Source organism: Sapajus apella, unplaced genomic scaffold (assembly GCF_009761245.1).
Source record: "Sapajus apella isolate SASKATOON/1434 unplaced genomic scaffold, GSC_monkey_1.0 scaffold36, whole genome shotgun sequence".
NCBI classification, from domain to species: Eukaryota; Metazoa; Chordata; class Mammalia; order Primates; family Cebidae; genus Sapajus; species Sapajus apella.
Genome location: NW_022436976.1, coordinates 21,734,373 through 21,749,431, shown reverse-complemented (window position 1 = coordinate 21,749,431; position 15,059 = coordinate 21,734,373). Strand labels below are relative to the sequence as shown.

Here is a 15,059-nt window from a genome sequence, read left to right as displayed (position 1 = left end):
ACAAAGGACACAAACTCATCGTTTCTGATGGCTGCATAATATTCCATGGTGTATATGTGCCACATTTTCCCTGTCCAGTCTATCATCGATGGACATTTGGGTTGGTTCCAGGTCTTTGCTATTGTAAACAGTGCTGCAATGAACATTCGTGTGCACGTGTCCTTATAGTAGAACGATTTATAATCCTTTGGATATATACCCAGTGATGGGATTGCTGAGTCAAATGGAATTTCTATTTCTAGGTCCCTGAGGAATCGCCACACTGTCTTCCACAATGGTTGAACTAATTTACACTCCCACCAACAGTGCAAAAGTGTGGAACTGCCTCTTTTAAATGCAATTAACATTTTATTGAGCCATGCCTGCTTACCATTGTAGTACATAAATATAATATAGTAAATGCTATGATAGAGGTAAGATCAAGATGCTGGGGGAGCACATGGAGAGAAACATCTTCCTCAGGCTTGGCAGATTGGGAGAGGAACACATAAAGACCAGCTTTCAGAGAAGGTGATGCCAAAATGACTTCTAAAGGCAGAATAGGGATTCATCTATAGACTATGGGGCCAGAGGATCCTGGGGAGAGGAAACCCCACATTCAAAAGTGTGGAGGTAGCGACTCAGGAGGCTGGGGCAGGAGAATTGCCTGAACCCAGGAGGCGGAGGTTGCGGTGAGCCGAGATCGCGCCATTGCACTCCAGCCTGGGTAACAAGAGTGAAACTCCGTCTCAAAAAAAAAAAAGAAAAAAAAAAGTGTGGAGGTATAACAGGACATCTTTCCCACAGTCTGACCCAGGAGAAGGCATTTTGACAACCTGAATAAAAAGTTAACATGAATCGTGAATGCCAGGGGCAACCAAAGTAAGATTATCAGGAGCTGAGATAAAAACTAGAAGAGGAAAGGATTGGTTGCTAGATAATCAAGAGAGCAGAGGAAAATGAAAGATAGATGATGAGCATGCTAAATATACATCGATGTGCGAGTAACTAAATCATTTAAAGGGGCAGGCACAAGACAAAACTTGAGAGATACAGGCAGAAGAGTGTAACATTTGCATTTTATATTAAAAATCCTAACACAAATGCATGCCTTCAACATAACATTTCCACTTCTAGAAATGTATCTTTAGATTATAGAGATTTCAAAATTATTTAAAGATATAGAGATTCCAAAAATGTTAATCATAGAATTATATATAATAAGAAATTGAAAACAGAATGTGCAACAAAACTGATTGATTAAATAAATGTTGGTTTAGGCAATAATATCCAAAAAGCAGCCTTTGGATATGATTCTGGAGACATATTTGTCAACATTAAAAGTAAGTGAAAAGTTGGACATAGAAATTCAGTGTTGCAAGATGAAGAAGTTCTAGAGATCTCTTGCACAACAATGTAACTACTCTTAACACTACTGAACTGTACACTCAGAAATGGTTAAGATGATAATTTTAAAGTTATGTGTTTTTACTACAATAAGAAAGTAAATGAAAAGAGTGCATTATAAAACACTGTATATGGTATTATCACACACACACACACACACAAAACTGAGAGGCCTTTCTAGAACAGCAAGTGAAAGAATCCCAATTCTTCCATTTACTATGTGACTAAGAAAAGTTAATTTTTCTGTGTCTCAGTTTCTTTATAGATTAAATGCTAGTAATAATAGTACTGATTTCATAGAATTGCTATGAAGATTAAATGAGTTAAGTACATAGAAAGCAATTGTAATAACTTTAGTCAAAGATAACTCAAGAACCTTATTATGAGGTAAACTTGTAGATGATATTATCTTAAAAAATCAAGATTTGGCCGGGCGCGGTTGCTCAAGCCTGTAATCCCAGCACTTTGGGAGGCCGAGGCGGGTGGATCACGAGGTCAAGAGATCGAGACCATCCTGGTCAACATGGTGAAACCCCGTCTCTACTAAAAATACAAAAAATTAGCTGGGCATGGTGGTGCATGCCTGTAATCCCAGCTATTCAGGAGGCTGAGGCAGGAGAATTGCCTGAACCCAGGAGGCGGAGGTTGCTGTGAGCCGAGATTGCGCCATTGCACTCCAGCCTGGGTAACATGAGTGAAACTCCGTCTCAAAAAAAAAAAAAAAAAATCAAGATTTGTGAAATTGAAAGAAAAATAAAGTAAAAATTTGGGAGAGAGTGATGTGAGGATTGAGTATGAGCATGGTGTGTTAGAGAATCAGTAAGTAGTCTCCTGTTGCTAGAACGTAGCAAGAGGGAAAAGACAAGAGAGGTAGATGGAGGTAAGAGAAGTAGGCTGGGCTAAATCATTTAGGACTTTATAAACCGTGTAAGGAATTTAGATTAATTTTATTATACCAGGTAAGGAAATTGGGACACAGTTGAACAGCTTTTAGGAAAGGGAGAGACAGAATAAGATTTGCCTTTTAAAAGGAGTACTTTTAACTGCTATGAGGGCAACGGTTTGTGAAAGATCTAAGGTGGAAGCAAGGAGAAGAGTTATTCGGTTATTTCTGTTGATTGGGGCAAGACAATGGTGGTTCGGTCAAGGGTTTGGACATAGGTATGGAGGAGGAGAAGGGAGTCAATTAAAGGCTTGCGCTGAAGGAGAATTACTGATTCAGTGTGGGGTGTGAGAAAAAGTGGGACCAAGAATAATTACTAGTTTTGGGGTTGGACTGGGTGGGTACTGCTGTTGTTTACTGAGATGGAAAAGATGAAGAAGACACCATTGACTTAAATTAAGATGAATAATTCCGTATGTTGGTAAAGGTATGGAGTCATTGGAGCCTTCATGCATTGCTGCACACGTTTTACCACTTTACATGCCCACAACCAGTTTGAAACAGTTTAACAGTTTCTTATAATGTCAAACATTACCTTCCGTATAGTCCAGTAATCTATTCCTAAGTATTTACCTAAAAGAAATGAAAAATGTGTGTTCACAAGAAGATATAACTTGTACATAAATGTTATAGCACCTTTATTTATAACATCTCAAACCAAAAACAACCAAAATGTCCATCAACAGTTGAATGCATAAATAAATTGTGCTATATTAATATATAGAATATGCTCAGCAAATAAAAATGAATAAATTATTGATACATGCAACAATAGAGAATAAATATGCAGGCATTAGGTTGAGTGAAAAAAACACAATAACAAAAGAATACATACTGTATGATTCCATTTATATGAAGTTCTAGGACAGGCAAAACTAATCTGTCAGATTAACGAGATCAGCGATTACCCACAATGTCAAGGGAGATTGACTGGGAAGGGGCAGTAGGAAATTTTCTGAAATAATGAAAATAGTCTACATCTTGTTTGGGGTAATGGTCATGCGGGTGCACACTTTTGTATCAAAACTCATCAATCTGTACACTTAAAACGTGTGCATTTTATTGAATGTAAATTATGCTTCAATAAAATTTATTTTAAAAGGTATTCAAGCCAGGTAAGGTGGCTTGGGTCTGTAATCCCAGCTGTTTGGCCAAGGTGGAAGGATTTCTTGATCCCAGGAGTTCAAGACCAGCCTGGGCAATATTATGAGACCCATCTCTCTCTTTTTTAAATTATACTTTAAATTCTGGGGTACATGTACAGATCTTGCAGGATTGTTAAGTAGGTACACACATGCCATGGTGGTTTGCTGTCTCCATCCCTCCATCACCTACATCAGGCATTTCTCCCAGTGTCATCCCTCTCCAACCTCCCTGCCCCCCACTGTCTCCCCTAGCCCCCCATGCCCCAACATACCATAGTGTGTGATGTTCCCCTCCTTGTGCCCATGTATTCTCATTGTTCTATGAGTGAGAACATGCGGTGTTTGTTTTTCTGTTCTTGTGTCAGTTTGCTGAGAATGATGGTTTCCAGATTCATCCATGTTCCTACAAAGGATACAAACTCATCATTTTTTATGGCTGCATGTATTCCATCATGTATATATGCCACATTTTCTTTGTCCAGTCTATCATTGATGGGCATTTGGGTTGGTTCCAGGTCTTTGCTATTGTAAACAGTGCCACAATGAACATATGTGTGCATGTGTCTTTATAACAGAACAATTTATAATCCTTTGGATATATACCCAGTAATGGGATTGCTGGGTCAAATGGAATTTCTATTTCCAGATCCTTGAGGAATCGCCACACTGTCTTCCACAATGGTTGAACTAATTTACACTCCCATCAACAGTGTAAAAGAGTTCCTATTTCTCCACATCCTCTCCAGCATCTGTTGTCTCCAGATTTTTTAATGATTGCCATTCTAACTGGTGTGAGATGGTATCTCAATGTGGTTTTGATTTGCATTTCTCTAATGACCAGTGATGATGAGCATTTTTTGATATGTTTGTTGGCCCTATATATGTCTTCTTTTGAAAAGTGTCTGTTCATGTCCTTCACCCACTTTTGAATAGGTTTGTTTGTTTGTTTCTTGTAAATCTGTTTTCGTTCTTTGTAGATTCTGGATATTAGCCCTTTGTCAGATGGATAGATTGCAAAAAAATTTTCCCATTCTGTTGGTTGCCTGTTCACTCTAGTGATTGTTTCTTTTGCTGTACAGAAGCTCTGGAGTTTAATTAGATCCCATTTGTCTATTTTGGCTTTTGTTGCCAATGCTTTTGGTGTTTTAGTCATGAAGTCCTTGCCTATGCTTGTGTCCTGAATGGTTTTGCCTAGGTTTTCTTCTAGGATATTTATGGTGTTAGGTATTATGTTTAAATCTTTAATCCACTTGGAATTAAAGATATGGAATGCTTCATGAATTTGCATGTCATCCTTGTGCAAGGGCCATGCTAATCTTGTCTATATAGTTCCAATTTTAGTATACGTGCTGCTGAGGTGAGCACAACCCATCTCTTAAAAAAAGAAAGAGATATTCAGTTATCTTTAAAACACTTTTTTTAAAAAGATGTATTCAAACCTTTTCAGTGAGTAGAGAAAATGACTATATTTCTAAACCTCTAAACTCAGATTCTAAATTCTGAGATTACTTACTACAAGAAAGGAAATTATAGATCAGTAACTCCTTTTAGCATAAGTGCATAAATTCTAATCAAAATATTGGTGAATTGAATCCACTGATAAATAAAAAGCGATAACAATGACCAAATGGGACTGATTATAAGAAAACAAGATTGGTCTGGTATTAAAAAATCGATTTGGGTAACACATTTTATTAGCCAAATAAAGAAAAAAGCCATAAAATTATCTCAGTGAATTCAGTAAAAGTATTTCTTAAAATTTAACACCCATTCATAATAAAAAAAAAATCTTAGCAAACTGAAATAGAAATTCCCTTATTTCAGTAATGGGAATCTACAAAATTTCAACAGCCAACCTCATACTAAAATGTGAAATGTTGAATGCTCTTCTTCTGAGTTTAGGAATAAGGTAAGTATGTCTACTATCACCACTTCCATTCAGCATTGCACTGGAGGTCCTAGCCAGTGCAATGAGGCAAGGAAAAGAAAGAAAAATTTTAAAGTTTGGAAAGGATGAAGCAAATTATCTTTATTCATAGATAACATGATTCACGTGCATATATGTACATAGTAAAATCCAAATGAATATAAAAAACTTGAAAATTAATTAGTGAATTTAGCAAAGACTCATGGTACAAGATTAAAGTTAAGATTAAAAATCAACTTTATTTCTATATACCCTTAATCAACAGATAGAAACTGAAATTTTAAAAATACCATTTAGAGCAGCATCCAAATGTAACAAAACATGTAGAAGACATCTATACTGAAAACCACAAATATTCTGAGAGAAAATGTAAAAGACATAAAGAAATAGAAATATCCAATGTTTGTGGCTTGGGAAAAACTCAATATTATTATATTGTTAATTCTTCCGAAATTAAACTGTAGATTCAATTCAATCTCAATCCAAATTCCTGCTTTTTTTTTTTTATGAAATTTGTAAGCGGGCTGTAAAATATATCTAAAAGTATAAAGGACATAGAATAAGAAGGCAATCTTGAAGAAAGTTAGAGCATTGATGCCCCTAGATATCAAGATGTACGAGAAAACGACTATTACTTTGCTCTGACTGGATCCTTTTAGATCAAGTTCCTGTTCCTGAATTAGGCATCATGGTCAGACAGCCCTGAACCCATCAGGCTCTGATTTAGAGCCAGTGGTGGGGTCAGTCCCGTCAGAGAGTATGGTATCTACATAATAGGGGAAGAATGCAAGAGCTGTTGAGGAGGCAACTACAGTGTCCACTATGACAACCTTCATATACAAAATATTTTTACTGGATCCAAACTTTGATGAGTCAGTTTGACAGGCACAGTGGAGACAAGAGTCTCTAGAACAGCTTTCACAGGAAGAGGAGTGTAATCTCATGGTATGCTCAGATTAGTAGGAAATTCTCTGTGATGGAGCCTCAGGATGTGGGGATGGATAATAGAAGAAAGGGATGGAAAAGGCCAGATGGTGAGGAGCCTCAAGTTCTATTTGAAAGTATTTAGATATCTTTGTATAGCATTATATAACCAAATGCGGTTTTCTTTTTCTTTTTTTTTTTTTTTTTTTTGAGACAGAATCTTGCTCTGTCACCCAGGCTGGAGTGCAGTGGCGCAATCTCAGCTCACTGCAACTTCTACCTCCAGGTTCAAGCAAGTCTCCTGCCTCAGCCTCCCGAGTAGCTAGGATCACAGGCACACGCCACCATGACCAGCTAATTTTTATATTTTTAGTAGAGTCGGGGTTTCACCATGTTGGCCAGGTTGGTCTCGAACTCCTGACCTCTGACCTCAGATAATCCGCCCACCTCAGTACCAAATATGGTTCTCAAGCAGAGGTATGATAACCTAGAATAGGGAAAATTAGGGGTAGAAAAACTACAAGGAAGCTGTTTAGAGTTAATAGGAGAGAAATGATGAGGTACTTACCAAGGCAATGGAGATCAGCTGACACTAAGTGCTGACGAGGTGCTAAACTTGGCTGTTTTCATGCATGATTTCATTGAATGCTCACAACAACCACTTGAGAAAGTTTTATCTCCTGATTTTAGAGAAACAGACCTGGTGAGGTTAAGTAACTTGCTCCAGAGCCACACAGCTAACAAGTAGAAGCGCCAGAGGGTTTTAACTCAGGCCAGCTGATTCCAGACCCTGCCCTCTTATCCATGATACTACCCAACTAGGCCATGACAGAAATAAAGGGTCCAACCAGAGATATTTAGGGGTTTAATTGTTAGACTTTGGTTATGGTTGGGATGTTGCTTCCATGAAATAGCCATGATTTTCTTCTTCATTTAATGAATCTTTCTCTTTTCTTCACTGGCTCCTCTTAATTATAAGTTGGTTTCTGCTCTTTCTTTTCGAAATACTTTTTTGGAGGTTGTTTTCTCTAGTGGCTTCATCTATCACTGATTTTGTTGATTTAACCCAAATCTCTTATTTCTAATCTCAGTGTCTTAATCACACTCCTCAAGATCATTTTGACTTGTCTGTACTATCGCCTGAAATCTATGTCTAAAATTAAACTCACATTTTACTTCAGTTTCTCTTGATGCCTTCTATTAACAGCAAAACTAACCAGGCTTCTGGGCTTTAGAAGAATATTTGACTGTAATATTCCTTCACTTTTCACACCCTGTCAGGCAACCAACCAGTGCAGCCAATTTTTTAGCGTTGCTTCAGATTCATCTCCCTTTCATAACCTTTGCTGCCACTCTGCTATTAGCTCTCAGTGGCCCATTGTTGAATTACTATGTTTGTTTCCTATCTGGTCCCCTTGCATTTAACCTCTCTTCTATACTCCACCCTGCTTATTACTTTCAAGGAAAAGTCTTGCTTCAACATGGATTCCATAATTTACTTGCCTTATTCAAGAACTACTGGTGGCTATTACCCAACAAATCAAGATTACTGAATCGACTCTAACCTGTTCTCTGCCTAAATTTGAGGACCCTGCACAGCCTAGTTTCACTTATCAATTTCACCTCCTCCGAATTTGAACTCTCCATTCTAGTCAATTGTCCTATTACTATTATTTCTTCCCCCAACCCTCTGTACATGCATATCCACATGCCATGCGCTATACCATCTGAAGAATTACTAATACTCTTCCCTTGCCCTAGAGTGCCCACTTATTTTTTTCTAGACCTGTATCCCAAATGACTCTTTTCCTGATGACTTAAAAAAAAAAGTTACATCTCCCTCCTCTGACTTCTTTGCTTATTGCCACAGCCAGAGCAGAGAAGTAACTGTAATTATATTCTCCAAATGCCTCTGTTAAACCATGTAACACTTTATTGTGTTAATATATAAAGCTGTTCAGCTCACTAGTCCAGGTATGTATCTTATTTTTCCAATAGGATAACAAATTCTAATGTTCAGTTTAAAATTATGTCTTCAGTGTGGTGATTCCTCAAGGACCTAGAAATAGAAATTCCATTTAACCCAGGAATCCCATTACTGGGTATATATCAAAAGGACTATAAATTGTTCTGAACATGCATGTATGTTCATTCTGGCACTGTTTACAATAGCAAAGACCTGGAACCAACCCAAATGCTCATCAATGATAGACTGAACAAGGAAAATGTGGCACATATACACCATGGAATACTATGCAGCCATAAAAAATGATGAGTTTGTGTCCTTTGTAGGGACATGGATGAATCTGGAAACCATCATTCTCAGCAAACTGACACAAGAACAGAAAATCAAACACCACATATTCTCACTGATAGATGGGTGTTAAACAATGAGAACACATGGACACAAGGAGGGGAGCATCACACACTAGGGTTTGTTGTTGGGGGCTAGGGGAGGGACAGGGACAGTGGGGGATGGGGAGTTGGGGACAGATAACATGGGGAGAAATGCCAGATGTAGGTGACGGGGATGGAGGCAGCAAACCACATTGCCATGTATGTACTGATGCAACAATCCTGCATGTTCTGCACATGTACCCCAGAATCTAAAGTGCAAAAAATATATTAAAAATAATCAAATAATGTCTTCTACTTTTTTTGTATTCGTAATGTCAATGATAGTGCTCAGTAAATTCCCATTATTGGTTGCAACTATAGACACATGTATTTTTATGTTGTGTATATCCCCGTAAGCTTAGTTTATCTGAATAGTAGTAAAATATAGTAACTGTTCTCTTTTTTTAAGGGATTGTTTCCTTTAGAGATTTGAAAATTCAAATACCTCCAAATGTATAAGACATTTTGCTTTGTATGTTCAAACCACACTAAAGTTATACCTTTTAGGGTAATATTTTTAATTACTATGAAGGAAAAAACAGAAAGCCCCTGAGGGCTAACAGTTTGAAATTGAACAGGACACTCTTGGGAAGGGAAAGGGGTCATGGGTCACGGTCAAACAGACAAAAAACAATGGAGACGATTGTGCCTGAAGATGGTGTATTTTTTTTCACGAGACAGTGTGTTGACAGTTTCCTTCCTCTTGAGTCATTGTTGTGTGCTAAATGATCTGTGACAGCAAATTGATCACAAGCTTTTTCACACAAGAGATATAATGCAGCCTTTCATTCTGTTACCTCTGTTGCCAAATGCTAAGACATTTCATTGGCAAATTCGTGTTAGTTTAGTATATCATTTAGTTGTCTATACCACAGCATGCAGCTCTGGAAGCAATAATAGTAATTATTAATTTATCTTCCCCAGGTTTCAAATTTCTACTTAGGTGTGATTGTAAAAGTAATAACACATTCAAAAAATGTTAGTCTTAAAATTAGGTGTCCATATTGTTATTTAAATAAATGAATGAATTAACACATTTAGATAATGCCCCATTAATTTCAAAGTTGAGTCAAATATTTAGTTTAAGGTATCTATGATTTACCTATAAAAACTAATGTTAATATACTTGTTCTGACTGAAGACTTGCCTCTTTTTCCAAAGAGCTAAGAACTTAAATTGGAAAACAGGCATAACGCATATTGCACTGGATGTTTAAGTATCTGTTGAAGCCAGTTAACTAGTGATTTCTCATGTCTGAAAAAATATGCTTAAGTAATATTTTGTTTACAGAGTCTTGAGAATCTCTGCATTTAAAAAGTCTGTGGGAAAAATGCTTGGAAATGCAGTTAGTTAAGGGACTGCTTTCTAGTTCCCATTTAACACCTTATAACAATCTTTGGTCCCCATTAGGACATAGTAATATTAGCCCAGGGAGGGAGAAGTAGCAGGCAGGAGTATTAGGAAAGAGTTGTTTTTCCTCTCTTTGAAAACAGACAGATTCTCCATAAAAACTGAACTAATCTCAATTATAATGCTTGTATTCTGGCCTCATTATAAGTAATAAAGGTTTTTTACTAGAATTTGGCATAGAGGTTCAAGAAAGATGTTTACTGTTATTACAGAATGAGAAATTGACAGGTATAATGCTTTGCTTAAAGTTATTTTTTAATGTTAGTCATGAAAGGCAGATGTCTTAAACCTGTATTTTTCTTTTTAAAATATACACATGGGTCCATATTTATATTATTGAAAAACGATTTGGACATTTTCTTTTTTGTGATTTGTATTCATTATTGCTGAAATCAATATGTTGGATACATTTGTTAAAAATGCATGTTACAATTTGCAAGTCAGTTTAGTATCTTGTGACAAGATATTATGTGAATAGTCCACATAACAATACAATAATTTTAAAGAGAAAATTTACAAACTACCCATTGTCTGATTTTTATTTATATTTTCAGATCAATTAAAGGAGTCCTATTTAGTGATTACTACCAGACATGGTCTGGAATAGCTACATCAACAGCCACAGAATACTACAGAACTCCATGTAAGGTGAACTATTCTTATCCTATGTCCTTTTGGTATATGTTAATCTGTTAACATTTATCTTTCTTTCAAAGACTAATTGGCACACATCTGCTAGGGAAGAGTAATACACTTCTCTGTAGGCGTTATAAACTATTCATTCAACAACTATTAATTATTTTTAAAAAATTTTTTTAATTTTAATTTTTTGTCTTAGAGACAGGGTCTCACTCTGTCACCCAGGCTGGAGTGCAGTGGTGCAAACATAGCTAACTGCAGCCTCAAACTCCTGGACTCAAGCAATCTCTGCTTCAGCCTCATGAGTAGCTAGGATTACAGGCAAAATCCACCATGCATGGCTAATATTTTTATTTTTACTTTTTAGAGATGGGGATCTCACTGTGTTGTACAGGCCAGTTTGAAACTCCTGGCCTCTAGCAACCCTCCTGCCTCAGCCTCTCAAAGAAGAATCAAAGTTGTATAGATCCCTGGACTGAAGTCTGATTAAAAGCTAAAAGAGATAGTCATTTGGAGGAATAACAGAAAAGCTCCCAGTCTTATGAGGTTTACTTTACTCCCTTTACCACAGAGAAAAGCCTTCACACCAGAGAGAACCTTTTTATTTCTCTTCTAAGCCACAGGAAATATTAGGTAGAAATTTAGCGAGAAAACATAAGAACATAGGGCTCTTCAGTTATATCAACCTAAAAGGAAAAATCATCTGTTACCATCATTAGGACCTAAAAAGACAGAATGGGAGAGTTGGACAACTTTCTGGCTCGATTTAATTGGATCTTTAGAGTACTATTTCATTATCTGGATGAAAGTTAGCTTATCCAGTCTGTATACACTTACTGAAGTATGACTTTGCTTCAGCCATCCTTCGAAAATGATGCATTCTGCAGTAGCAGAGATTTCTGAATTCCCAGATACAACAATTGCATTTTAGTCCTCTTCTTACTTGCAGTCTCATTAGCTGTGCTCTCCTTGATTTACAGGACACCATACATCCATGCGTTTTCATCTCCCTGCCTAAGCATTGCGCTGCCTCTTCCCTTGGCAATATCTTCTTCATTCAGTCCTCTCTACTTACTCTCTCTGACAGACCTCTTCCACTACCATGGATGCCTACATGCCAGTGATTCCTAAAGCTGCATCTCTAGCCAGACCCCTCTTCCGAATTTTACATGCAGTTATATTTATAATTGTGCAAGGGATATCTCACCTACATGTATTGTAGATATGACATCTTCAAGATGTCTCAAAGTGAATTCATCATCTTGCCCCAATCTATCCTTCTTCCTTTATTTGCTCTCTTGGTTAGTGGTAAATGACCATTTTTACATTTTCTTACCTAAGCCAGAATCTTAGAAGTTTCCCAAATCTCTTGATCTCTCTCATTAAGTCTTATTGATTTTATCACCTGCAGTATTATGAATACTTCCACTCCACTCCACCCCCTTAACATTGCCTTAATTTGAGGTCTCATTATATTTCATCTCATCATTGTGATAGTTTCTTTTCATGAAAAATAGTATCTAGTTTCAAGGCACAAATGAGAGCAAAACATAGTACTAAGCTTAATAAATATTGCTGAAAGGTAAATTAGATCAATAACTTTTAAGAAATCACATGTTCTTTCAGGAGGTCGGCTGCTATTATTTTTTGATTATATATTACCATCCTCACTTATAGGTCAAAAAAATTTAAGGTACATTGAGATATATAATCTGTAGCAGTTCTATCAGTATAAAATATTAATTATTTTGATACCAGAGTTCTTTAATAGTTAATTCAGGTCACAGATTTGTTAATGCAGCTTAGTCAATTCAGCAAACACATCTGCTATGTGTACCTACTATGTATGAGGCACTGAGAAGCTCATATAGGCTTTGGGGACAACAACCCTTAATTATAGTTGAGAGATATTAATTAGCACACTCTAGGGAACCACTCAGAGTCAAACTTCTTCCACCAAAAAATAGATTGTTACAGGATGGTGCTTTCTGGAATAACATGTAAATATATAGGGCCACTTAGAAACACCAAACTGCTAGAGGAAGAAAAAAAAATAGAAGCATGTGCCAAAACTTAAGGAGATTTGGGAATGCTTGTCTTGCAATAAAGAATAATTGAAAATGGAAGGAAATAATAAGGCAACCACTGACCACAGTTTCTTCCTCAAAAAGAGTTTGGCCCCTGAAATGTTTAATTTTGTTACTTCTACATCTGTCACTCACCCTGTATGTAATTCATCCCTGTTTGTAAAGGCAATAACTGGTCCTCGTTATCTCTAGCCCAAAAGAATTTCTGAGACTTTGAATCTAGCACTTGGTGCATGATTTCACAATCACCCTGCCTTTTCTTCCCCTAGGGAATTGTTGTAAGAATGTTTCAAGAGCTTTCCTTGAATAATAACCAGCACTTAATTTAAAAAAATTAAATGTAAACTTCACATGTGCTGCTGGCCATTTTATCTTTTGATAGCCCAGCTGGATGAGATCCAACACGATCTTTTTTGATAGCCTAATTTCCTGGCAATAATAAAGATGAAGCTTTTAGATTATAGAATGCTTCTTCAACTACTCAGAAATAAAAGAGAAACTTTGAATAACTTCATTTTCTACAGTTACATTCTTAGCATTGGAAAGATTATTACACTCTTGAGCATATTTTTAAGAGCTTTATCTTTTATGAATAGTGGTAAGTAGTTAAATTTTGATTTTGGTTATTAACCCTTTTCCCTGTCTTGTGCCACAAATCTATACATAGTCGTTGGTATCATAATAATAGTAAGTTTCTTCTTGTATAATGCAGTTTATGAAATATGCTCATATATATTTAGCCATCCCAGTCTATCATTCTTTTATTCATTTATTCAACCAGTATTATTAAACACCTAATATATGTCCTGCTTAGTGGTATATCAACCCCATGTGCCAGGTATTATTATTATTATTATTACTTTGTTTTAAGATGAGAAATGTAAGACCAGAAAAACTAAGTAATTTACCTAAGATCATACATGTGAGGGAGAATATCACATGTTGGTAAACAACGTACATCCTGAGGTCAGATTTACCAGAGTTTCATCCTGGCTCTGCCATTTACTAGCTGTGTTGCTTTGGTTAACTGTTTACCCTCTCTGTGTCCCAGTTTTCTCATCCATAAAATGAGAATAATCACAGCACCTACTTAATAGAGTTGAAGCACTTAAAACAGTGCCTAGCATGTAGTGAGTTCTCAATAAGTATGCACATTATTAATTTGGTAGGCTGTGGTCCAGAGACTTGAACCACATCTTCTGACTCCACATTTGTTGCTCTTTCTCTGATGCTCTACTGCCTCCATAATATGACAACAAATTGTTATCTCTGTATGTATGAGATTTAAATTCAAACTCAGAAGTACATGTAGCATGTTTGTAAATAACTATAATTTTTAGTTAATAAGCATAGGCAATCATGGAAAATGTACCAAGGACCCACTGTTCTTTCTCCATTGCTATAGAATGGCAAGTAAAAGATTTGGCAGAGAACAAACCAATACATATGGTTGTGGGCAACAGTGCCTTAATGACAGAATATGATCCCCATAAGGAAATGTTTATGTTAGAGGAAAAGAATTCCTCCAGACCAGTGTACTCTGTAATACTTAGCCTAGGCTTCCTGATGTTTGTTTGCTGTCATCAAGACAGACCAAACAGCGTGAAGCATGATGGGGATGTTTGCTTCACCCTAGGAGACTCATTCTTTGAGTCTTTAAGCCATCAATAAGGGCAAGTGTCTCCAAAACACATTTAGATGCAAGAAGCAGTATCATCTAACTCTAATGCAGTGGTTCTCAGACTTGACTGCTCATTAGAACCACCTGAGGAGCTTGTAAAAATTTCAATATAGAGGGCACACCCAAGACCAATTACATCAGGATCTCTGGGAGTAGGACCAGGCAGTAGTAGTTTTTAAAGCTCCCCAGGTGACTACAATGTGCAACCAAGGCTGGGAAGTCCCTAGTGGGAAGAGCATGATGTCAGAAGTTAGAAACTCCTTAGCCTTGTATCAGTTTTGCCGTGTGTAGGTAAGTGAATTTAAGGTAGTCACTTAACTCTTTGTACTTTGGTTTTCATTTCTATTGATTGACAAAAATATTCCATCCTACTTTCTGTTGCTCTATGGTTAGCATGAGAGAGCATGTGTGAAAATAGAACATGCTGAGGCAAGTCGGTGCTATTATTCTTTTTGGGATGTGACCATTCTGTAGTGGAAGAAAAATTCAGGGCAACCTCTACAGATGTTGGACAAGAGGA

General features: G+C 36.8%; 1 protein-coding gene and 1 non-coding gene across 2 annotated transcripts in view; one reads left to right on the top strand and one right to left on the bottom strand.

Moving 5' to 3' along the window:
• The window catches only part of UBE2U (ubiquitin conjugating enzyme E2 U), a 79,952-nt gene that overhangs the window by 23,344 nt on the left and 41,549 nt on the right, over positions 1 to 15,059 (top strand). Inside the window, exon 7 of the mRNA XM_032296747.1 lies at positions 10,687 to 10,775. Coding sequence (XP_032152638.1) covers positions 10,687 to 10,775 — 89 coding nt within the window. The remainder of the gene's footprint in view (positions 1 to 10,686; positions 10,776 to 15,059) is intronic.
• On the bottom strand, positions 4,733 to 4,839 carry LOC116564180. Its single transcript, XR_004274770.1, has one exon. It is a non-coding gene; the product is annotated as a U6 spliceosomal RNA (small nuclear RNA).